This window comes from Coregonus clupeaformis, unplaced genomic scaffold, assembly GCF_020615455.1.
Source record: "Coregonus clupeaformis isolate EN_2021a unplaced genomic scaffold, ASM2061545v1 scaf0844, whole genome shotgun sequence".
Classification (NCBI taxonomy): domain Eukaryota; kingdom Metazoa; phylum Chordata; class Actinopteri; order Salmoniformes; family Salmonidae; genus Coregonus; species Coregonus clupeaformis.
In genome coordinates, this window is record NW_025534299.1 from 164,390 (window position 1) to 189,899 (window position 25,510).

Here is a 25,510-nt window from a genome sequence, read left to right on the forward strand (position 1 = left end):
GCCCCGTCAATCGTCCCTTTGATGCGGTGAAGTTGTCCTGTCCCCTTAGCAGAAAAACACCCCCAAAGCATAATGTTTCCACCTCCATGTTTGACGGTGGGGATGGTGTTCTTGGGGTCATAGGCAGCATTCCTCCTCCTCCAAACACGGCGAGTTGAGTTGATGCCAAAGAGCTCAATTTTGGTCTCATCTGACCACAACACTTTCACCCAGTTCTCCTCTCAATCATTCAGATGTTCATTGGCAAACTTCAGACGGGCCTGTATATGTGCTTTCTTGAGCAGGGGGACCTTGCGGGCGCTGCAGGATTTCAGTCCTTCACGGCGTAGTGTGTTACCAATTGTTTTCTTGGTGACTATGGTCCCAGCTGCCTTGAGATCATTGACAAGATCCTCCCGTGTAGTTCTGGGCTGATTCCTCACCGTTCTCATGATCATTGCAACTCCACGAGGTGAGATATTGCATGCAGCCCCAGGCCGAGGGAGATTGACAGTTCTTTTTGTGTTTCTTCCATTTGCGAATAATCGCACCAACTGTTGTCACCTTCTCACCAAGCTGCTTGGCGATGGTCTTGTAGCCCATTCCAGCCTTGTGTAGGTCTACAATCTTGTCCCTGACATCCTTGGAGAGCTCTTTGGTCTTGGCCATGTTGGAGAGTTTGGAATCTGAATGATTGATTGCTTTGTGGACAGGTGTCTTTTATACAGGTAACAAGCTGAGATTAGGAGCACTCCCTTTAAGAGTGTGCTCCTAATCTCAGCTCGTTACCTGTATAAAAGACACCTGGGAGCCAGAAATCTTTCTGATTGAGAGGGGGTCAATTACTTATTTCCCTCATTAAAATGCAAATCAATTTATAACATTTTTGACATGCGTTTCTCTGGATTTTGTTGTTGTTATTCTGTCTCTCACTGTTCAAATAAACCTACCATTAAAATTATAGACTGATCATGTCTTTGTCAGTGGGCAAACGTACAAAATCAGCAGGGGATCAAATACTTTTTTCCCCTCACTGTATGTAGGAATGGTGGGAATGCAGTGTTTTCCACTAGTGCCGACTGTCGGCTAAACAGCAGATTCCATCTCATTTTCAGCTGGCTACTTTTTACACTTATTTTAACTAGGCTACTTTTCAATTTGATAGTCAGAAAAAAAGTTAGCTGAGCCCTCTCCCGCTAGAATGAACAATATGCATCTTTTCACAAAGCGAGCAATGACAGGGAAACACCGCTGGTTTAACTTAACGTCGCAAAAATACGCCTGAGCAGAGGTCCCACTCTCGTTTTCCAGGGAAACGGAAGTTATGTTAAATACTGTGTCCCTGAAAACCAGAAACATCCGCTTTCTGTGACAGTCTGCTGTCTGTCCTGCCTCCCAGTACCTGTGGTAAGTATGATTTGTGTGTGCTGTGTTTGTTTCATTAAAGAGCATGATGCTTCTTTCTTTCTCTGTGAGTTCATTTCAGGGCTCTACCGTGCAAGGTTACAGCCTTGTTCTAAAATTGATTAAATAGTTATTTCCTCATCAATCTACACACATTACCCCATAATAACAAAGCAAAAACAGGTTTAGAAGTTTTTGCTAATTTATTAAAAATAAAAAACTGAAATATATCACATTTACATAAGTATTCAGACCCTTTACGCAGTATTTGTTGAAGCACCTTTGGCAGTGATTACAGCCTCAAAGTCTTCTTGAGTATGACGCTACAAGTTTGGCACACCTGTATTTGGGGAGTTTCTCCCATTCTTCTCTGCAGATCCTCTCAAGCTCTGTCAGGTTGGATGTTGAGCGATCGCTGCACAGCTATTTTCAGGTCTCTCCAGAGATGTTTGATAGGGTTCAAGTCCGGGCTCTGGCTGGGCCACTCAAGGACATTCAGAGACTTGTACCGATGCCACTCCTGCGTTGTCTTGGCTGTGGTCTGGTCTGAGAGTCTTTAGGTGCCTTTTGGCAAACTCCAAGTGGGCTGTCATGTGCCTTTTACTGAGGAGTTTCTTCCGTCTGGCCACTCTACCATAAATGCCTGATTGGTGGAGTGCTGCAGAGATGGTTGTCCTTCTGGAAGGTTCTCCCATCTCCACAGAGGAACACTGGAGCTCTGTCAGAGTGACCATTGGGTTCTTGGTCACCTCCCTGACCAAGGCCCTTCTCCCCCGATTACTCAGTTCGGCCGGGCGGCCAGCTCTAGGAAGAGTCTTGGTGGTTCCAAACTTCTTCCATTTAAGAATGATGGAGGCCACTGCGTTCTCGGGGACCTTCCCCATATCTGTGCCTCTACACAATCCTGTCTCGGAGCTCTACGGACAATTCCTTCGACCTCATGGCTTGGTTTTTGCTCTGACATGCACTGTCAACTGTGGGACCTTGTATACAGTGGGGGAAAAAAAGTATTTAGTCAGCCACCAATTGTGCAAGTTCTCCCACTTAAAAAGATGAGAGAGGCCTGTAATTTTCATCATAGGTACACGTCAACTATGACAGACAAATTGAGGGAAAAAAATCCAGAAAATCACATTGTAGGATTTTTAATGAATTTATTTGCTAATTATGGTGGAAAATAAGTATTTGGTCACCTACAAACAAGCAAGATTTCTGGCTCTCACAGACCTGTAACTTCTTCTTTAAGAGGCTCCTCTGTCCTCCACTCGTTTCCTGTATTAATGGCACCTGTTTGAACTTGTTATCAGTATAAAAGACACCTGTCCACAACCTCAAACAGTCACACTCCAAACTCCACTATGGCCAAGACCAAAGAGCTGTCAAAGGACACCAGAAACAAAATTGTAGACCTGCACCAGGCTGGGGAAGACTGAATCTGCAATAGGTAAGCAGCTTGGTTTGAAGAAATCAACTGTGCAAGCAATTATTAGGAAATGAAAGCCATACAAGACCACTGATAATCTCCCTCGATCTGGGGCTCCACGCAAGATCTCACCCTGTGGGGTCAAAATGATCACAAGAACGGTGAGCAAAAATCCCAGAACCACACGGGGGGACCTAGTGAATGACCTGCAGAGAGCTGGGACCAAAGTAACAAAGCCTACCATCAGTAACACACTACGCCGCCAGGGACTCAAATCCTGCAGTGCAAGACGTGTCCCCCTGCTTAAGCCAGTACATGTCCAGGCCCGTCTGAAGTTTGCTAGAGTGCATTTGGATGATCCAGAAGAGGATTGGGAGAATGTCATATGGTCAGATGAAACCAAAATATAACTTTTTGGTAAAAACTCAATTCGTCGTGTTTGGAGGACAAAGAATGCTGAGTTGCATCCAAAGAACACCATACCTACTGTTTTTTTTACATTTTTTACATTTTTAGTCATTTAGCAGACGCTCTTATCCAGAGCGACTTACAGGAGCAATTAGGGTTAAGTGCCTTGCTCAAGGGCACATCGACAGATTTTTCACCTAGTCGGCTCGGGGATTAGAACCAGCGACCTTTCGGTTACTGGCACAACGCTCTTACCCACTAAGCTACCTGCCGCCCTACTGTGAAGCATGGGGGTGGAAACATCATGCTTTGGGGCTGTTTTTCTGCAAAGGGACCAGGACGACTGATCCGTGTAAGGAAAGAATGAATGGGGCCATGTATCGTGAGATTTTGAGTGAAAACCTCCTTCCATCAGCAAGGGCATTGAAGATGAAACGTGGCTGGGTCTTTCAGCATGACAATGATCCCAAACACACCGTCCGGGCAACGAAGGAGTGGCTTCGTAAGAAGCATTTCAAGGTCCTGGAGTGGCCTAGCCAGTCTCCAGATCTCAACCCCATAGAAAATCTTTGGAGGGAGTTGAAAGTCCGTGTTGCCCAGCGACAGCCCCAACACATCACTGCTCTAGAGGAGATCTGCATGGAGGAATGGGCCAAAATACCAGCAACAGTGTGTGAAAACCTTGTGAAGACTTACAGAAAACGTTTGACCTGTGTCATTGCCAACAAAGGGTATATAACAAAGTATTGAGAAACTTTTGTTATTGACCAAATACTTATTTTCCACCATAATTTGCAAATAAATTCATAAAAAATCCTACGATGTGATTTTCTGGATTTTTTTTCTCATTTTGTCTGTCATAGTTGACGTGTACCTATGATGAAAATTACAGGCCTCTCTCATCTTTTTAAGTGGGAGAACTTGCACAATTGGTGGCTGACTAAATACTTTTTTACCCCACTGTAAACAGGTGTGTGCCTTTCCAAATAATGTCCAATCAATTGAATTTACCACAGGTGGACTCCAATGAAGTTGGAGAAACATCTCAAGGATGATCAATGGAAACAGGATTCTCCTGAGCTCAATTTCGAGTCTTATAGCAAAGGGTCTGAATAGTTATGTAAATAAGGTATTTCTGTTTATTATTTATTTGCAAACATTTCTAATAACCCATTTTCGCTTTGTCATTATGGGGTATTGTGTGTAGATTGCTGAGGATTTTAAAAAATATATATATATATTTTAGAATAATGCTGTAACGTAACAAAATGTGGAAAAAGTCAATGAGTTCTGGAAAATACATTTTTAGAAGGGCACAGGCATAGAAGTTGGTAGAGTTTGCCCTAAAGTCTACTAGCGTGACTATGTCCTCGTGTTTTTTGGCTATTTACATAATTTTGTTCACACACTAGGTTGTTCAATGTTAGTTTAAGTTTGATCAAATGCTACTAGCAAAAGGATGTCGGAGAATCTCATCTCTCAGACAAACAGACATGTGAATCATTTTACATTTACATTTTAGTCATTTAGCAGACGCTCTTATCCAGAGCGACTTACATGAGATTTTTCACCTAGTCGGCTCGGGGATGAGAACCAGAGACCTTGCGGTTACTGGCACAACGCTCTTACCCACTAAGCTACCTGCCGCCCTAATCCCACCATTACCACGGTAAAGGCCCGTCCTAAAGGGGCAGCTGAAAATGTTCGTCTCACCCAAGTACCGGTACCCGCTGTATATACCCTCATTATTTTATTGTGTGTGTTTTTTTACTTTTAATTTTTAACTTTAGTTTATTTATTTGATATTTTCTTAACTCTATTTTCTTAAAACTGCATTGTTGGGTAAGGGCTTGTAAGTAAGCATTTCACGGTAAGGTATCCAGCTGTTGTATTCGGCGCATGTGACAACTAAAATTTGATTTGATAGAGGGTACATTGATTGTACTTTATTGAGCATGGAACACCCCAAAAACATTTTATTCATGAACATTTTATTCATGAACTTCCTACATTTCTTTGTGTGCTCCTTGTAAAACATGTCAGCGTAGATTTGCACGTCCCAGGTAATGTAGCCTAAGTGGTAACGATGAGTCAAAATCTACTTTGCCTTATTATTGTTTTCTGGCACATTCATTTCATATACAGTGTAGCAGCCACTTTTTATTTATTTTTCAAGATAATGTGAGCATTGGGCTATTTAAATAATTTCTGTTTTAATAAAATACATAATTTGAAGAACAAACATTGTGGCAATTCATATCTTGCAGTAAAACTGTAAATACAGTGAGGGAAAAAAGTATTTGATCCCCTGCTGATTTTGTACGTTTGCCCACTGACAAAGAAATGATCAGTCTATAATTTTAATGGTAGGTTTATTTGAACAGTGAGAGACAGAATAACATAAACATAAATTCAGAAAACGCATGTCAAAAATGTTATAAATTGATTTGCATTTTAATGAGGGAAATAAGTATTTGACCCCTCTGCAAAACATGACTTAGTACTTGATGGCAAAACCCTTGTTGGCAATCACAGAGGTCAGACGTTTCTTGTAGTTGGCCACCAGGTTTGCACACATCTCAGGAGGGATTTTGTCCCACTCCTCTTTGCAGATTTTCTCCAAGTCATTAAGGTTTCGAGCCTGACGTTTGGCAACTCGAACCTTCAGCTCCCTCCTCAGATTTTCTTTGGGATTAAGGTCTGGAGACTGGCTTGGCCACTCCAGGACCTTAATATGCTTCTTCTTGAGCCACTCCTTTGGAGCCTTGGCTGTGTGTTTTGGGTCATTGTCATGCTGGAATACCCATCCACAACCCATTTTCAATGCCCTGGCTGAGGGAAGTAGGTTCTCACCCAAGATTTGACGGTATATGGCCCTGTCCATCGTCCCTTTGATGCGGTGAAGTTGTCCTGTCCCCTTAGCAGAAAAACACTCCCTTAGCATAATGTTTCCACCTCCATGTTTGACAGTGGGGATGGTGTTCTTGGGGTCATAGGCAGCATTCCTCCTCCTCCAAACACGGCGAGTTGAGTTGATGCCAAAGAGCTACATTTTGGTCTCATCTGACCACAACACTTTCACCCAGTTCTCCTCTGAATCATTCAGATGTTCATTGCAAACTTCAGACGGGCCTGTATATGTGCTTTCTTGAGCAGGGGGACCTTGCGGGTGCTGCAGGATTTCAGTCCTTCACGGCGTAGTGTGTTACCAATTGTTTTCTTGGTGACTATGGTCCCAGCTGCCTTGAGATCATTGACAAGATCCTCCCGTGTAGTTCTGGGCTGATTACTCACCGTTCTCATGATCATTGCAACTCCACGAGGTGAGATCTTGCATGGAGCCCCAGGCCGAGGGAGATTGACAGATCTTTTGTGTTTCTTCCATTTGTGAATAATCGCACCAACTGTTGTCACCTTCTCACCAAGCTGCTTGGCGATGGTCTTGTAGCCCATTCCAGCCTTGTGTAGGTCTACAATCTTGTCCCTGACATCCTTGGAGAGCTCTTTGGTCTTGGCCATGGTGGAGAGTTTGGAATCTGATTGATTGATTGCTTCTGTGGACAGGTGTCTTTTATACAGGTAACAAACTGAGATTAGGAGCACTCCCTAAAGAGTGTGCTCCTAATCTCAACTCGTTACCTGTATAAAAGACACCTGGGAGCCAGAAATCTTTCTGATTGAGAGGGGGTCAAATACTTATTTCCCTCATTAAAATGCAAATCAATTTATAACATTTTTGACATGCGTTTTTCTGGATTTTTGTTGTTGTTATTCTGTCTCTCACTGTTCAAATAAACCTACCATTAAAATTATAGACTGATCATTTCTTTGTCAGTGGGCAAACGTACACAATCAGCAGGGTATCAAATACTTTTTTCCCTCACTGTAAGACTTTAATCTCAAGAGAAGACAGGTTATAATAAAAAAATACATGTTTAATGGTATTTTACTTTTAAAATTGTCCTGATCATATAAGCCTAGGCAATATCCAAAACAACTAACAATACACTGAATTAATACATTTTCTGTAATTTTTATTGTAAAGTCACGTCCGCCTACACACAATACCACAACAAATCTGGAAGTTAAATTTGATAAATTATTCAATAATTTTGCTGTGTATTTCAGATGGAATCAGGGCATTAGAATGTACCAGATGCCACCCCGAGGGGGCCTGTATGGCTACTTTTTCTATTTGTCTGGCTACTCCAGGTACTTGTGGAAAACACTGAGTCGGAATGTTGGGGCAGCAGGTAGCCTCGCGATTAAGAGCGTTGGGCCAGTAACCGAAAGGTCGCTGGTTCAATATCGCCGAGCCGACTAGGTGAAAAATCTGTAAGAGTGTCTGCTAAATGTCTAAAATGTCAATGTGGGTCAGGTCATTTCTGTCAGTGTTGCAGACGAAACTGTAAGGTTTTTATAGTTGCAGAATCATGACACACATTTTTGCAAAAGCGTTTGTCAGCTTTTACAGTTTTCCAGCCTTAAAGCTTACTTGCCTCTGTCAACATTTGGCTTTTTCTTGTTGCTGAAACAAATCTGGTCTTGAAGAGCAAATACTTGAAAACACAGTACAGTATGAACCCTCACAACACACCTTACCCATATAAAACAGAGAAATCACAACACATTGCAAAGGAAGCACACATGCACACACACGTACCGTGAAGACAGTGGCAATGATGGCATAGACCAGCAGAGCCTGGACGTTGTCTGTGGCCACTTGCTGTTGGGGTGTTGGGGTGTTAGCAGTCTGGTCGGTCAGATTCGTCCTGTGGTCCACGTAGAGCCACCAAAGAACCCCCGTCCCCCCTGAAAACACAAGGACGAAGCCATCAAGCTACTACTGGGTTCAGGCTAATACTGGGTAAAATGTCATTTTCTGGTTGTACACTGGTTTCTGGATGAACATCAGATAAAAACCAGGTAAAGATTAGTACATTACTAGACTAGTACATTACCCACGAATCTTTGCATACAGTATGTCTTTGAGAACGAACATCTCTTTTTGAATGTCGGAACTTGAATCGCATCTTTGAAAGAGCTGTTCATTTGGTTCCCTGATTTGCATACTGCTACTACTGCTTTTTGAGCTCCCGACAACGATTATCTGCAGATAAATTATAAAAACATTATCTGGAGATAAGTTATAAAAACAATAGATAGTGAGGAGAGAGCCTCATTCTGGTCCATGCAAAATTTTGCAGTGTGTTTTTGCAAGAAATCTAATTTCGTGAGGTAAAATGTATTTGAACTCACATTTCACAATCTGACATAATGGTAGGCGACCTTTCAGGCTTTACAATTGAAATGTGCTATAATACATGGTTTCTCATACATTTTTAAGCACTACAGAATGAAAGAAGAGACGTTTGGGAGCCAAATGAACGGCTCACCGAAAAGACTCGGAATGCCCATTACTAGTAAAGACGTCTCTTTCATTACATTACTGCGACGTCGGTAAGAGGGAAGCTTACCTAAAGAGCCCAGAACCACGAGGGCGGTGAGTATCCAGACCAGCACGACAGAGATGTAGCGAATCACCACCATCAGGATTATGGAGAGGACTACAGACAGAGGGGGATAGAAATTAAAGAGATGAAACAATGCTATTGTCGTAACAAAAAATGCCTTATTATTGTATAACGCTATGATTCTTGCTGCTTTATTTATTGAAACATAAGGCATAATTGTGTGATGTTTCATGTAAATTTAAAGGGAGGACTACTTCTTTTGGATGCCAGTGCTCTACAGTGCGACCTTTTTACTCGCATATGCGCTTAAATATTTTGCTGTGCGACCTGGAATTTTTATTTAGGAGCACCGGTGTGCCTAGAATGAAAATCACCCAGATGATAATTGTTGCACTGATTAGGCTACTTCACTGTAATGCAGCCCGAGTGCCATGGAGAATACACTGTCATGCTTGTACTATTGCTACAAAGAAAACGGCTTGTTCTCTCAAATAATTTCCATTGTGCCCCTAAATTTCTTTGTGTGCTCCTAAATGTTTCTACTTTTAAAAAGCAAGCGTAGAGCCCTGGATGCCGTCAGCTCTCCAGGAGACATTTCCTGTTATCATTTCCTGACCCTGTCTCAGGAAACAAAACTTTCTAGGGGGAGAGCAGAGGCCTCTGAGGCACAATCAAATCAAGCAGTATACAGAGAGCGAGAGAAGTTATTTAGGATATACACTATAATGCTTTAGGAGGCTATACAGACAGCTAGAACATAAAATACCACTTTAGGATGTACCTAGAGCCAGCACGCAGAGGCCCATGATGATCTCCTTGCTAGCCATCACCCCGGCGATGACCCTGTGCAACATGCTGTTGTCACTGACGAAGGTGACGAAGGCCTCAGCAAACTGGGCATAGCAGGAGATGTCCACGGGAGTGCAGCGGTGGAACACCGGGAGAGACTTACTGCACAAGGGGTGAGGATGGGGGAAAATGGTATCACCAACATTGTCTCGCTAATGTCGTTATATTTACTCGCTGTTGACTTGACACTGGTAAAACAGTACTGTACCTTGCTGGCACAGGGAGTTTGGGGCACTTTTTGGATCTCTCTCCGTGGCTTGCATACTTGGAGACTGGAATGTCGTATGAGCAGAGCTCCGACCCTATGTAAAGAGGAGAAATAGGAAATAAACTTAGTGCAATTCATTTTCACACTGTTGACTTCTTCAAATCTGCGTATATTACCATGAATATGTGGGATGTGGGAATACATGCATACAGTATGGATCAGAGCAGGAAGAACTCTCACCATTTTGCAGTGCAAACTTTTTGACCTCAGTGTACGTCTTCAGCTCTATGTCTGGACACCTGGACACACAGAGTGCCATAGACTTGATCTTCCTGTTCAGAATGTCAATGTTGCAGGGGTCCAGGAAGAAGACATACCTGGAAAAGGTCAAAGAACAGGACTTCAATAAGGATGGAGTGAAGGAGAAAAACGTCCTGAAAAGAGTGAGATGGAGTGTATTTGTCAATGGCACATGCTCCTTGAAGGAAGCCAAGGGCCCAAGTCAAGTAAGACAGAACTAAACATCTGCACAACATTTGAGTAACGTCCTTGAATGTTGCAAATTGTAATGTTCCATCTTGCAATACAATAAATGCCATATTTTCCTAAACATATTTTCATAGTAGACTCGTTAACGTAGGTTGTGTAAAATGTGATGTGGGATACAGCTTATCAAACAGTCAAATCTCTGTAGCCAAAACGCCCCTGCTGCCCCTCAGTCAAAACGTCACTGGGCAACCAGCCCAGCTTAAGAAACAAAGCCCATTGTCTCATTGAAACTGTTCCTAGAGACAGCTAGAATGGAAACTTACTGGATGAGCAGCACAACAAAAGATGAATCATGTCAAACATTTATTAGAATATCTTCCAAAAAAAGAACATGGACGTGAATTAATGTAAAACATTGCAGCACTCAGGGTGTATGTGAAATGGCACCCTATGCCCTAGTGCACTACTATTGACCCCAGCTCTGGTCAAAATGAGTGCACTATATAGAGAATAGGATGCCATTTCAGACCCACATCTGTCTTATGTTACCTTTTCTGACCACAGGTAACGAAGTGAATTTAGTAAGATTTAGAGTAAAGTGTTTACAGTAATGCCCTGTGCTGGCAAGCTAATTAAGCAATAAGGCACGAGGGGGTGTGGTATATGGCCAATATACAACGGCTAAGGGCTGTTCTTATGCACGACGCAACGCAGAGTGCTTGGATACAGCCCTTAGCTGTGGTATATTGGCCATATACCACAAACCCCCGAGGTGCCTTATTGCTATTATAAACTGGTTACCAACGTAATTAGAGCAGTAAAAATAAACGTTTTGTAATACCCGTGGTATACGGTCTGATATACCACGGCTGTCAGCCAATCAGCATTCAGGGTTCGAACCACCCAGTTTATAATCCTCTGTAACCCACTGATCTCACTGGTTAACCCATCAACAAAACAAATGAGCATCCAGGCTTTACCAGGCCTTGCATCATATGAGCAAGAGGGTATAAGTGGCAAACTGGATTACCAAATGATGAAATCTGTGTTTGTGCACAGGTAATGTTAAATGGTGTGTGTTAAACTACCACAACAAAGGCTTGTCGATTGTGGGGAGGAAGAGGGAGAGATCTAGCCTGGTTAAAATCAAACTGAACAATGGTGAAGTTCACGTTTTGTCTGGTTTAACCAAGCTAGGAGAGAGGAGTCAAAACCTGCTGAGCCTACATTGTCATGGGAGTGGACATCACAACCAAAACATTATTACATGATAGGCTAACAATTGGTAAGCATCCATCTCGAGATGTTCCACACTTCCAACGCGACTTACTTGTTGTCGGTCTGATCCCGGCCACTGAGTTCGACCCCCTCGATCTTGCTGTTCTTCTGACCGCAGGTGTTACCGTAGCTGTCGTAGCCAGAGATGAGCCTGGATGCAGCTCCCGTGGAAATGGAGAAACCAGCGATACAGGCCTACAGGGGAAGCAGCTTCCATTAATAACAACATTATCCTATTAATAACAACATTATCCTCATCCTCACCACCATCATGATGATGAAACTGCACAAAACAATATCAGGGTAGCACTGAACTATGCTGGTAAATACAATAAATCAGTATAAAACACCATGTACTAAATGACCCATCGAAATACTTCACAACCTTCAACAATATACCACTATGCTGCATGTGGTTGGATTGACCAGTGTTCTTCATATTATCATGTCATTACAGTAGACAGTGCCTGTATGAGTTCCAGTCCTATATAATGTCCACTTTCTGAAAAAAAAGAGATCAATAGGATCTGCATGTGCTCAATGTAAACCATACTCAGCATGGGGTGCATATTCAGCATGGGGCGCGTTTGAGTGGCAAGTCAACCAGTAAAGTTTTTGCAGCGTATGGGACGTGCTCTGTTTGCCATTACTTCATGCCCTTCTACCTTCCTCATTATTATGTGTGATTGTTCAACATGGAATTGTAACAGATGTGATTAAATGGAGTCCACAAAGATTCTTACTGTATGGTAATTGATTGCATGTCAGCATCAGTACAGCCTGCAGTGTATTTCTTTCATTCTCAACCTTTATGTTGCTTGTCAGTAAGCAGAATTTCACTCAATCACATGAAGGACAAAACACTCACTGTACAGAAACGTATTAGACAATACATGTACATCAGTTCAAATAAGTTACTGGGGTAAATAATATGCCTAGCAATATCCCAAGCAGTCATATGCACTTTGTATTGACCCCATGACTGGTGTCTGGGGTACTTGCTCATTAAGGGACGGTTTCCCTGACACACATTAATTGCCAGTGTAGAAATCCCCTACAATAACCCATGTGTAGCCTACAACACGTATTCAATTTGTTGTCACCAAACAAATTTGAATTTGTTTGGTGACAACAATATTACAGACAATACTAATTGTAGGCTATAACATGGGACACAACATTACAGTAATATCTAGATAAATCCATTAACTATATTGTCGCAAGTAGATATTTAATGTATTTATATTAGAAATGTGGATCACATGTAGGCCTATGTAATTAGATTGTAAGGATAAATATGTATTTAAGTTCTAAATAGTAATCTACCCAAAACAGTAAACATGCATTGATAATAACCAATGATAAGTGGCGACATCAACAATTTATGAGCATGTAGTGCCTTTTGTGTCCAAAAAAACAGAAGGTTGTCTCCCACAATGCTTTGGTTCCGACTTCAAGTTGCAGTTGGTGAGGACAGAGGAAGAGGCGAAGCGAGAGGGATAACTAGGCCCAAAGTCTGTCTTCTCCAGCAGGTGGCGTTTTTTCATTTTTTTCAGAGTTTTTGTATGGAAGTTAATGAGTGTTGAATTTCATTAACAAAACATTTTATGGCTTATTTGCTACCTGTGGGTTATTTGCTCGAATATACGTTTCGTAATGATTAGGTTATTATGAGTGTACTGATATAAGTAGGACATGTTACATCCTGGCAACTTTGAGAAATAACTATTTGAGTTGTGCCTGGTCGTCACTACTTAACACAGCCAAAGTCCTAAACCCCATCTATTGCTTCTTAAAATGTGATTTTAAACCTTATCCTTCACCACACTGCTAACCTTATGCCTAACCCTAAACCTTAAATTAAGACCAAAATGCAAATGTTTGTTTTCATGAATTTCTACGATTTACTTTGTGACTTTGAAATAGTGAAAACCGTTGTGCCCGTTCACACGCATATCTGCTCTCTCATTGGCTAGAATGGTCCCACCTGATCTTGCCTCCTCCTGACTGCCTTCCATTTTTGAAGACATTTATTTTCATTAGAGCCACCACTAGAGTATCTGGTCAATATAATGGATAATCTGTGGTGAGGAGCAACTGCAAAAATGTCCAGTCCACTGCAGTAAAAAGTTAATGACCTTTGATCACATGGTTGTTGTAAAAGTAATGCAGTCTACATGTAGTAGCAAGTCGGACAAGTTTTATAATAATGCAACACACGTCTTGACAAAAGTGATCCGCTCGAACGCGCCCATGGTCATCTACAAAGAAACCACAGCAAACTCACCATTCCGATACAAAACAATGTGAATATGATGAGCCATGGAATATCCGTGCAGCTTCGATCCTCCAATGGTTTCCACTCGCGCTGCTTTTGCTAAGAAATAAAAAATTAGAAACAATCAAATTCGTCATCTGTTAACACCTGTTGCATGCGCGAGACTGGTTTAACCTGGCGTGCTGTTTTCACTCAGTCAGTTCTAACCCACAACAAATACTTTATTTGACTAAATAACTTACTTTCACCTAAATTAACATTCAAGCGTCTTTTTACACACGGAAATAGTCCGTTGTTTAAAACGTAAACAACTATAGCTAACTACATACAGTACAGCCAACGCCTCGACAGATCTGCAGTCGAAAACAATTTGTACGTTTTTGTTGCTGAATGGATATCCCAAACATATAATGTTAGCAACTAGTTTGGCAAATCCCAAAATGTCTAGCTAGCTAGTTAACTAACGTTTTGGCTTAAATATCCCTAACCCCGATTACCTCTGAACTGCCACTGCATCCCATTGTTGACAGGCGATTTAGGGAGTGACTGGAACTTCCAAAACTCAAAAATCGTTTAAATTTCAAGTGCCCGCCTCACTCCCTTGCCTGTATTTTACACTGCGCTTGTAAACAGATTAGTTGTTTGGCAAACTCTTCCCCTCAGCTGCATTCATGCCCTATATTGATAATAAGGAATACTTTGCTAGGATGTGTATGCATATCCTACTTTTTACTGCAGGAAGAGATGAACTTTCGTTATGACCGAGGCGGAAGTGTCATGGCAAGCACACGTTTTTTCCTAATATTATTCTGTGGCATTGAGACGCTTTCACTGTAGGCTACACGTTGGAAGCAAGGGTACCCCCGGCTGAAAACCCATAGACATGAAAACCCCAAAGAGTTTACTGCAGACATTCACCTATTGTCAGATAAAAGATTATGGAAATAAATATGTTTCTATTAAAATTAATGTTCTTTTGACATGAATGCAAGTTGCAGAATTTGCTAACGGCTTTAAATAAAACATGCTTTTTAATAATTGTATTTTGAAGTGTTGGGATGTTGGTGGGCACAGTAGACTTTTGTTATCCAAGAAACAAATGCGCTTTTGTATAGGGCACATATTTGTTTATCTTGGCACATAAAAACCTTCAGCTACAACAGGGCATAACAAAAGCACCATAAACTTCCAGCAGAACCTCAGTGACAATGGCACATTCCCTGACCATCCAGAGCCATTTGTAATGAGCATATCAAAGTCAGCTGGCAATTCAGTGTGAAAGGGAATTCTAATCCCACTGCCCTGAGTGATGACAGCATCTCATGATTTCATTCTGAAGTATAACACTCTAATCGGTGATGATTCACACACAAACATCGCCTTGTTGCTGTCTCTGTTCCTGCTATTAGATATTTGAAGATTTCCGAAAGGCCAGTCTCTTTGGCAAATGACAGGAGTGTCAAGGTGTGGAATGTTAGCTAAAAGGACTGTTACCCAGACTAACACAAACATGGTGACGTCACCAAATAGAATACAAACTGACAGTCAATCTACTAGCTCAATTTATCCATCTCTTATTCACAGATCTAGAACAGCATATAAGCTTTTGCAATGACCTGTAGGCTATTGGCAAGGCTCGCAAAATGTTGAGATACCCGAGGAATAATAAAACACAACCATGTTTTTCACATCTATAATGTCTTTCATTTATGAAATGGGTGGTTGTATAAAAATATTATACTGCAAGTGGTTAAATTGATAGATATCAAAAAGTGCAGATAATGCCTGCCTGGTGGGGAATGGGTCACATAAACTCATGTAACCCAATATTGTAAGTAAAATGTGGAATACAAGTAGTCAGTTGTCTGCCCTACATACACAAACAAACAGCATTAGGATATCTTAATGCATCTTTGAGACTTGTAAACACAGAGACTTGTAAACACGGGGATACTATAGGCGGGAATAAATACTATGAATATTTATGATAATTGTAAGTACTGTTGCTTTTGATGGATGTAATTGGAGTAATAACTCCCCCTGGTGGTAAATTTGGAGAACACCCCGACAGCAGATAAGAGTCTGCTACATTTGTGAGATTGTTGTGTAGTTGTTCCTGCTTGGAGAGTTGTTCCTGTTGTATGGTTATATACAGTAGTGCTGTGTAGCTGTCATGTTCGTTCTATAGTTTTCTCTGTTGTTGTTGTTGTGGCAGCTGTTGTTTAGCTCTTGTTATCGTCCCACAGTCAGCGTTGGGCCCTCCCATGACTCTGACCATGGGCACCAGGTCCTGGGCGTAGCAACACATGGGGCCAGGCTGCTGCCCTGAGGCTGGGGGGAACTGACCCTCATTGGATACTACACCTATAGAGAGGGAGAGGACAGGGTCAGTATAAGTATGCAAGAACACATACACAGCTATTCACAAAACGCACATCAGTAAAAGCCTCTCTATAGTTCCACCACAGCCTCTTAGAGCACACACACACACACACACATACAGCAAGTTAAAGTTTGGGGTCACTTAGAAATGTCCTTGTTTTCGAAAGAAAAGCCATTTTTTTGTCCATCTTTAATCAGCACAACAGTTTTCAGCTGTGCTAACATAATTGCAAAAGGGTTTTCTGAATTAGCCTTTTAAAATGATAAACTTGGATTAGCAAACACAACGTGCCATTGGAACACAGGACTGATGGTTGCTGATAATGGGGCTCTGTACGCCTATGTAGATATTCCATAAAAAATCAGCCGTTCCAGCTACAATAGCCATTTACAACATTAACAATGTCTACACTGTATTTCTGATCAATTTGATGTTATTTTAATGGACAAAAAAATAGCTTTTCTTTCGAAAACAAGGAAATGTCTAAGTGACCCCAAACTTTTGAACAGTAGTGTACATACACATACAACTTTAATCAAGACATGATCAATTACAAAATAAAATTCCAATAGGGCTCTGATCAAAAGTAGTGCACTATATAGGGAATAGGGTGCCATGTGGGATGCAACCTACATGCAACCTACACTGAGTTTACAAAACATTATGAACACTTGCTCTTTCCATGACATACACTGACCAGGTGAATCCAGGTGAAAGCTATGATCCCTTACTGATGTCACTTGTTAAATCCACTTCAATCAGTGTAGATGAAGGGGAAGAGACAAGTTAAATAATGATTTTTAAGCCTGGAGACAATTGAGACATGGATTGTGTATGTGTGCCAATCAGAGGGTGAATAGGCAAGACAAAATATTTAAGTGCCTTTGAACAGTCTATGGTAGTAGGTGCCAGGCGCACTGGTTTGTGTCAAGAACTGCAACACTGCTGGGTTTTTCACATTCAACAGTTTCCCTTGTGTATCAAGAATGGTCCACCCCCCAATGGACATCCAGCCAACTTGACACAACTGTGGGAAGCATTGGAGTCAACATGGGCCAGCATCCCTGTGGAATGCTTTCGACCCCTTGTAGAGTCCATGCCACGACGAATTGAGGCTGTTCTGAGGGGGTGAAACTCAATATTAGGAGGGTGTTCTTCATGTTTCGTATCCACTGTGTTCTTGTGACAGGCTGTACTTGAAACACACTAATGTCTTTTATATGAAATACTAATTCAATAGCCTAATGAATTCAAGCAGTCCTAGGCCCAGAGTAATACACTAACGGGACATTTAAACTAGGAAGCGGCATAGCTCTGTGAAACATAGGAAACAATTCACTTTCAATGGAAGGAAAATGAGAGAAGCGGAATGGGCCGTTGAGAAATGCAAGCATGTGCAAGGGAGCTGAACAGGGCGGGACAAAAATTGGGGAAAGCTGAACTTTATTACAATCCTCTGCGATATTGCGAAACGAGTGACCAATCGAAGCTCACCATAGCTTCCAACCCCTTCTGGATTGGCTGACATTGGCTGTTGATACGTAGTACTACCTAGCATGCTTGCTAGCTTGTTAGCACCCACAAGAGGGCGAGGCTAGCGTGGCTATGCGAGTGCTGCTTGTATAGTGTAAATGGCCGGTCTCTTCGTCAAGTCTTGTGGGCGAGTCGAATCGAGAGAACCCTCAAAAGTCAAAGTGGGTTGGTGATTGGTGGGAGCCTCCCCATACAGTCTTTGTAGTCTCCTCGCCGACCTGTCAGCTCCCCGCCGCGGCACGAGCAACTGGAAGACTGCAAACAGCATCGCCATGAGCCCTCGCAGAACCCGGGTCAGCGCCCGGTACTACGATACCGAAATATGGCATATTTTGACATGAGATCTCATGTGCCAGGAATTGCAGCTCCACTGTTGTGCACTATCACACACTCCTAACCCTTTCATATACGCTAACTACCTTTAGCGCCTATTGACAATAAATAGAATATTCGGTAACATTTTATTTGGATAGTCCATCTGTAGATGCTCTACAGACTGTCAGTAACATTTCAAGGAACTATGTACTAACCCTAACCCTTAACCATGATCCTAAACCTAACCCTTACCCAAACCCTTATTCTAAACCTAACCCTAACCGTAACCTTAGCAAGCAGTTGCTTATCAACAAATAGTTTTGACAGTATGAAAATCCGTGTGACTGTATCTTCTGGCCGGGGTAGTTTTGTTAAGAGCCCCGATGCTCGTTCAGAACGTTAAAACGCATCGCTTGCCGTACGATTTTGGAAACATAAGGAAAGTATTTTTCATAGCAGCGAGAAATAATTTTCTAAAAACAAAAGGTTAAGTTACTATACACCTTTATATGGTTAGGGTTCCCACACGCCCATATTTCCATGTTACAGTATGGAGCGATTGCAGTGCCAACAGAAATGGTATTAGAATGTTATTATTTGGAATTTCTGTTATGATATTGAATTTTATCATTTTGAATTTGTGTCAGGATATTGCATTTTTATTCAATATTTTTTAATCGTAATGCACAAATTGAATCATTAAATTCCTAAATTGAACTTGTATTTTATGATTTTAAACTGAATTGAATGAATGTTGCATTCAGTTTTAAAGTTCAATTTCAATGTAAATAAATATTCAAATTCAATATTTATATATTCAGTTTTAATATAATTAAATATCCTAACACAAATTCAGAATTATACAATTATAAAATTCAAATACAATTTCTGTTGGCACTGAAATCGCTCCATATTACAGTGCTTGTTTACTGAAAACAGACAGACAGAGGCGTACCTGTGCTAATTAGCTATCTGCGTCTCTGAACACCGTTGTAAACAGAAGACAGAGGCCACAAACATGTTACTGAAAAATACTGTCGGCTGCAGCTGTGTTAAAACCCGGTTTCAAAAAGTGTACAGTAAGTGTATATTTCGCATTTGTGAAATTATTTTGTTGTGATATTAAAGTACAGGGCTTTACGTTTCTAGAACCGTACTGCATTTGGCTGTTTTGGCTTCCAGAGCCAATTCACCTCTAAACAGAACATGCAAGGGCCTGGGACTATAAGGAGTAACGTTAGGCTCCTTTAGTCCATTATTGGGCTAACACACTCCCAGCATGAGCCGTAATAAAATGTACCTCTGCCCCTGATAGTTGTTATGTCAGCCACTGTTTGTAGTGAATGATCAGAAAAGCTGTCTATGAACTGTTTTATTTATTTATTTTTATTTAACCTTTATTTAACCAGGTAAGTCAGTTGAGAACAAGTTCTCATTTACAACTGCGACCTGGCCAAGATAAAGCAAAGCAGTGCAATAAAAACAACAACACAGAGTTACATATGGGGTAAAACAAAACATAAAGTCAAAAATACAACAGAAAAAATATATACAGTGACATACACTCCACAAACTGTTTATAATCATCACTGTGATAATGACACCATCATGATCATAGGCTACTTTATAAAAGTTATCCAGAATTTCCTTTGGCGTCCGCATACAATCAGATACCTTGCAATAAAGCTGAGACTACGTTAACTTGATTATTTAGTGATACAATTACATAACAATGTTATTACATTGTAGCAGAAAGTCTTCTGTTGCTGTCATGCAACGATTGTTTTTTACCACAAGATGGCAGCAAAGATCTCTGAAACGGGAATCCAACGCTCTAGCAGGCACCTGCTCTGACACCTTGATCCAAACCATGGGTCTGTTTTTCTTCAAAAGTGGAATAGATCAAATGAATTGTATATGTTTTTATATGCATGTCTTTTTTATGTATTGGAGCAATTGGTGAACACAGACAGAATCGTTTTACTTTGTGTGCCCTGCTCGTATGTGTCTGTGCGTGAGTGTATTCATTAGTGTATTAACACACTCACGTTTATCCCTTTCCTTCGCCGGCATGTGGAAGCATTGCTTTGGCATGTCCTTCCTGGAGATCCCTTTTGTTATCTGTTTTCTCCCCTCTGTTGTCATTACTCTCTGTGCCAACTACCAGAGAGTTTACAGTACACACACTCTCTCTCTCTCTCTCTCTCTCTCTCTCTCTCTCTCTCTCTCTCTCTCTCTCTCTCTCGATTCTCTTTCTCTCTCTCTCACACCCACACACTCCCTCTCAGACATACCGTTGAAGTAGGAAGTTTACATAGACTTAGGTTGGAGTCATTAAAACTCGTTTTTCAACCACTCCACAAATTTCTTGTTAACAAACTATAGTTTTGGCATGTCGGTTAGGACATCTACTTTGTGCATGACACATGTAATTTTTCCAACATTTGTTTACAGACAGATTATTTCACTTATAATTCACTGTATCACAATTCCAGTGGGTCAGAAGTTTACATACACTAAGTTGACTGTGCCTTTAAACAGCTTGGAAAATTCCAGAAAATTATGTCATGGCTTTAGAAGCTTCTGATAGGCTAATTGACATCATTTGAGTCAATTGGAGGTGTACCTGTGGATGTATTTCAAGGCCTACCTTCAAACTCAGTGCCTCTTTGCTTGACATCATGGGAAAATCAAAAGAAATCAATCAATGTAGACCTCCACAAGTCTGGTTCATCCTTGGGAGCAATTTCCAAACGCCTGAAGGTACCACGTTCATCTGTACAAACAATAGTACGCAACTATAAACACCATAGGACCACGCAGCCGTCATACTGCTCAGGAAGGAGATGCGTTCTGTCTCCTAGAGATGAACGTACTTTGGTGCGAAAAGTGCAAATCAATCCCAGAACAACAGCAAAGGACCTTGTGAAGATGCTGGAGGAAACAGGTACAAAAGTATCTATATCCACAGTAAAACGAGTCCTATATCGACATAACCTGAAAGGCCGCTCAGCAAGGAAGAAGCCACTGCTCCAAAACCGCCATAAAAAAGTCAGACTATGGTTTGCAACTGCACATGGGGACAAAGATCGTACTTTTTGGAGAAATGTCCTCTGGTCTGATGAAACAGAAATAGAACTGTTTGGCCATAATGACCATCGTTATGTTTGGAGGAAAAAGGGGGTGCCTTGCAAGCCGAAGAACACAATCCCAACCGAGAAGCACGGGGGTGGCAGCATCATGCTGTGGGGGTGCTTTGCTGCAGGAGGGACTGGTGCACTTCACAAAATAGATGGCATCATGAGGAAGGAAAATTATGTGGATATATTGAAGCAACATCTCAAGACATCAGACAGGAAGTTAAAGCTTGGTCGCAAATGGGTCTTCCAAATGGACAATGACCCCAAGCATACTTCCAAAGTTGTGGCAAAATGGCTTAAGGACAACAAAGTCAAGGTATTGGAGTGGCCATCACAAAGCCCTGACCTCAATCCTATAGAAAATGTGTGGGCAGAACTGAAAAAGCGTGTGCGAGCAAGGAGGCCTACAAACCTGACTCAGTTACACCAGCTCTGTCAGGAGGAATGGGCCAAAATTCACCCAACTTATTGTGGGAAGCTTGTGGAAGGCTACCCGAAACGTTTGTCCCAAGTTAAACAATTTAAAGGCAATGCTACCAAATACTAATTGAGTGTATGTAAACTGCTGACCTACTGGGAATGTGATGAAATAAATAAAAGCTGAAATAAATCATTATCTCTACTATTATTCTGACATTTCACATTCTTAAAATAAAGTGGTGATCCTAACTGACCTAAGACAGGGAATTTTTACTAGGATTAAATATCAGGAATTGTGAAAAACTGAGTTTAAATGTATATGGCTAAGGTGTATGTAAACTTCCGACTTCAACTGTATACACACTCCCTCTCTCTCTCTCATACACACTCTCGCTCCCTCTCATTGTCTCACACACATGCACACCATTAGAAATCACCCCCATGTCAGCCATCTATGCCAGTGTTTCCCCTATATTCACTTAGCAGTATTTTTTATATAAATATCATTTATGGGATAGAAAACGTTTTCTGTATCAACTTAAACGACTAAAACCAGATATAAATTATTTAGAAAAGATAATGGAGCTATATATTTTTTTATAAGATGAGAACTAACCCATCCGTGATTGGTCTGTGTCATCACTTGGTCCTGTGTGACGACAAATGTAGTAGTCAGAATGGATCACTATTTAATTAATTATCTCGATTTGTAGCGAACTTTAAAATAATTCACCGTGGTGATGGAATTTGATCATAATAAACACATACTAGAGCCCAAAACGGCTGTTTAAAAAAATATGTTGGGCCGTTCTGCCGATCATAATTTACATAGGCTTTCTAGGGCAGACCAGGGCATTTGGCACCGCTAGGTTGTACGCAGTTGCCGACCAGCGGAGCTCGTGACTTCACGCTCCAGACCGGACACTGGGGGCCTGGTAATGCTCCTCAGCAGTCTAGAGGAGGATGAGCTAGCCAATCAGCAGTCTACTTGCATGAATATTTTTTATGACCGGTATACACCCACACCATTCTGTTGTTGGGGTATGCCCACACCATTCCAACACATAAAAGCTGCTTTTTAACATACTTAATTCCCATTTTTTGTAAGGAAAACTATTTCACTCATATTGTAAGTAATTATATGTCATATTTCATAGAAATCTGGAAACACTGGGCAGTTACTTTAAAACAGCAAAGAGGAGGGACTCCCCCCCCGTCCGTCCGTCCGTCCCCGTCCGTCTGTCCGTCCGTCCGTCACGCTAACCTTGCCACCGCTCCATACAAAATCCTAGGGGAAACACTGTATGCCATTGTGTGTGATTTCATTAGTGCGATTCCGATTTGTATCGTTATGTCTGGTGGTGCTGCAGCAGATGTTGGTCAGCTTTGTGTGTGTGTGTGTGTGTGAGCTTTGTGGGGATATGTGTGTGTGTAGAGGAGTGGTAGGGTGGGCTTATCCACAACTCCTGCTGTCGCTTTAATCCCCCTGGCGTGTGTGTGTGCTTATGTGCCCACACACACGCTGAGACAGTACACACACACACGCAAACACACACACTATTTAGTATGTCAGTGTGTCAGAGGGTTTTTAAACACCCCCCTTTCAGTCAAGGCCTACCTGTCAATCATGCAATAGGAATAGCCAGGCTGAAACCACTTACCCAATAAATACCTGATTGTATTTGTGTGTTGGAAGGGAGTCAAAATACAGTTATTTATCTGGAGAGAGTATCTTGTATGGGCATTGATTGACCATCATGATCAACGAAGTAAAAACATATGACATGATGTATTGGTCTTGATCTCTACTTATGAGTGGGCAAGTTCGTTTTGCATGGCCCGGTGTCCAGGGTGTGGAGATTTCATTTAAGGATCAATGAAATGGTTGAATTAAGCAATAAGGCCTGATGGGGTGTGGTATTTAGCCAATATGCCACGAGTGCCTGGATACAGCCCTTAGCCATGGTACATTGGCAATATACCACAAACACCTGAGGTGCCTTATTGCTGTTATAAACTGGTTACCAACATAATTAGAGCAGTAAAAATACATGTTTTGTCATACCCATGGTATACGGTCTGATATACCATGGCTTTCAGCCAATCAGCATTCAGGGCTCGAACCACCCAGTTTATAATGTACAATAGAAATTCCCCATTAGCCTCCACTTCTTGGTTGACATATAACGTTCCAATAGCAAGGTAGGAGGCGGGACTTCAATAGCTTTTCGGAGAGAGGTTCGTGGACGGTGGACCTCTGTGCTTGGTTGGTGCTGAAAATATGTATAGGCTTGGGGCACCTCCTTACAATCTACCTGCCGATATTTGTGAAGATGTCGTTCGTGTCTTGGATTAAAAAACGTCTAGCCGTTATCTAAACACATGCACCGAAGGCCTCGACCAGTGATAACGAACAGTTTAGGTACTTGTTATCTTTTAGGCGTATACTGTACCGAAATGGAGAAGAAGGAAAATGTAGCTATCTAGCCAAATTGCTAACACTGTGAGAGGACCCAGCACCAAAGCTTCGTATGGAGATTAAAACGGTTATCATCAATCTAATCTATCAACGGAGGACATTCAGCCGTTTTGGATTTATTCACTCACGGAGCCGGTGTGAATCCATATAGCTACAGGTAAATGGCTAGCCAGGTTTGTCAAAATGCTGTTGTGAAAATGGAACCTAGCAGCTAATGTTACTGTAGTTAGTTAGCTGGCTAGGTAGCTCAAACGCTCAGATGTTGCCACCAAGCTAGCACAGTTTCCTATCTAGCTAGCTAGTAGTTAGTTAGCCACCAGAAATGGCTAACAAAATATCTACTCCATTCCGTACCATTGAAGTTAGCTACTAGTTACATTTTACAGGGGGGCGTTAGCTAGTCATAGACTAGTCAATTCATAGTTAGATAACGTTACCATAACCGACTCTCACCTAGCCAGTATTGGCAGTAACGTTAATGTCTGTATTATTTTCAGGGCAAAGTTATTGAATAGGAGTCAACGTCCATACAGCCAACCATACCTAGATATGAGGCTAACTAATATTTATTACGCTAACCTCGAAAACGGGTTTTGTGGTTTAGTGTGTCATCTCGATTCGAGCAAGGCCGGGCCGTCAGAACACATCGGGCTGTGCCGCTACGTCGACCCCAGGTTTGAAGGTATCCTTTCTCAACCTAGACAGGATAGTGAGTTCGGGGATCCGTTTTGAGGCCTATACAGAAGAGAGAGAGGAACCGCAGCGATACACACCCCAAAATATTACAGGCAGAATGGGCTTGTCAAAGAGAATGAGAATGGGTTCAAATCATATCGCATTTCTTCACTGAACGTGACCACAAACTAACCTTTTCGATCGGTTGACGATGCTTCGGTATCACAGATTTAGTATAAACGTATATATAAGTGTATATAGGCAACCTACCCATTTTAGATTATCTAACCATTTGTCAGCCTTTATGGTTTTTCAGACTACATTAATGGAATATTTCGCTATCCCCAGGTGTGCCAATATAATCGTGGGATTACATGAGGCTCAATGACTGTGTCAAACCATACACACAAGTTGGAGGTGTGCCAGCTAGTATTTTTCAAGTCCAAAAGAGGTCAAGTTTGTGATTTAACTCATTTCACTGCTATTGTCCCCCTGGCTACACACACCATATGCAGCATGATGTCCATCCCATAATGTCAAATCAAATCCCATGCTGGCTAAGGCCTATCCCTTAGCAGACCAGATACCAACCTGCAGTTTTGTGTGGGGGGTGTTGCTTAGCCCTAGTAGCACATGCCTGCATAGCTTGTGTGGTAACACTTGACAGGGGATCCTGTTGAGGACTGAACACATGATTGTCATCTCCGCTTCAGCTATTTAGAAAGTGTTTGTGCTTTACATTACATGCACAGGGTGTGCACATGTATTTTGGCAG

The 25,510-nt window shown here is 41.6% G+C and overlaps 1 protein-coding gene across 1 annotated transcript in view; it reads right to left on the reverse strand.

Moving 5' to 3' along the window:
- Positions 1-14,546, reverse strand: part of LOC121557970 (choline transporter-like protein 1) — a 29,601-nt gene extending 15,055 nt beyond the window's left edge. The window contains 8 exon segments of the mRNA XM_045216896.1: positions 7,878-8,026; positions 8,692-8,781; positions 9,470-9,639; positions 9,746-9,839; positions 9,986-10,122; positions 11,565-11,707; positions 13,800-13,889; positions 14,288-14,546. Coding sequence (XP_045072831.1) covers positions 7,878-8,026; positions 8,692-8,781; positions 9,470-9,639; positions 9,746-9,839; positions 9,986-10,122; positions 11,565-11,707; positions 13,800-13,889; positions 14,288-14,311 — 897 coding nt within the window. The 5' untranslated portion in view covers positions 14,312-14,546.
- Between the last annotated feature and the right edge of the window lie 10,964 nt (positions 14,547-25,510).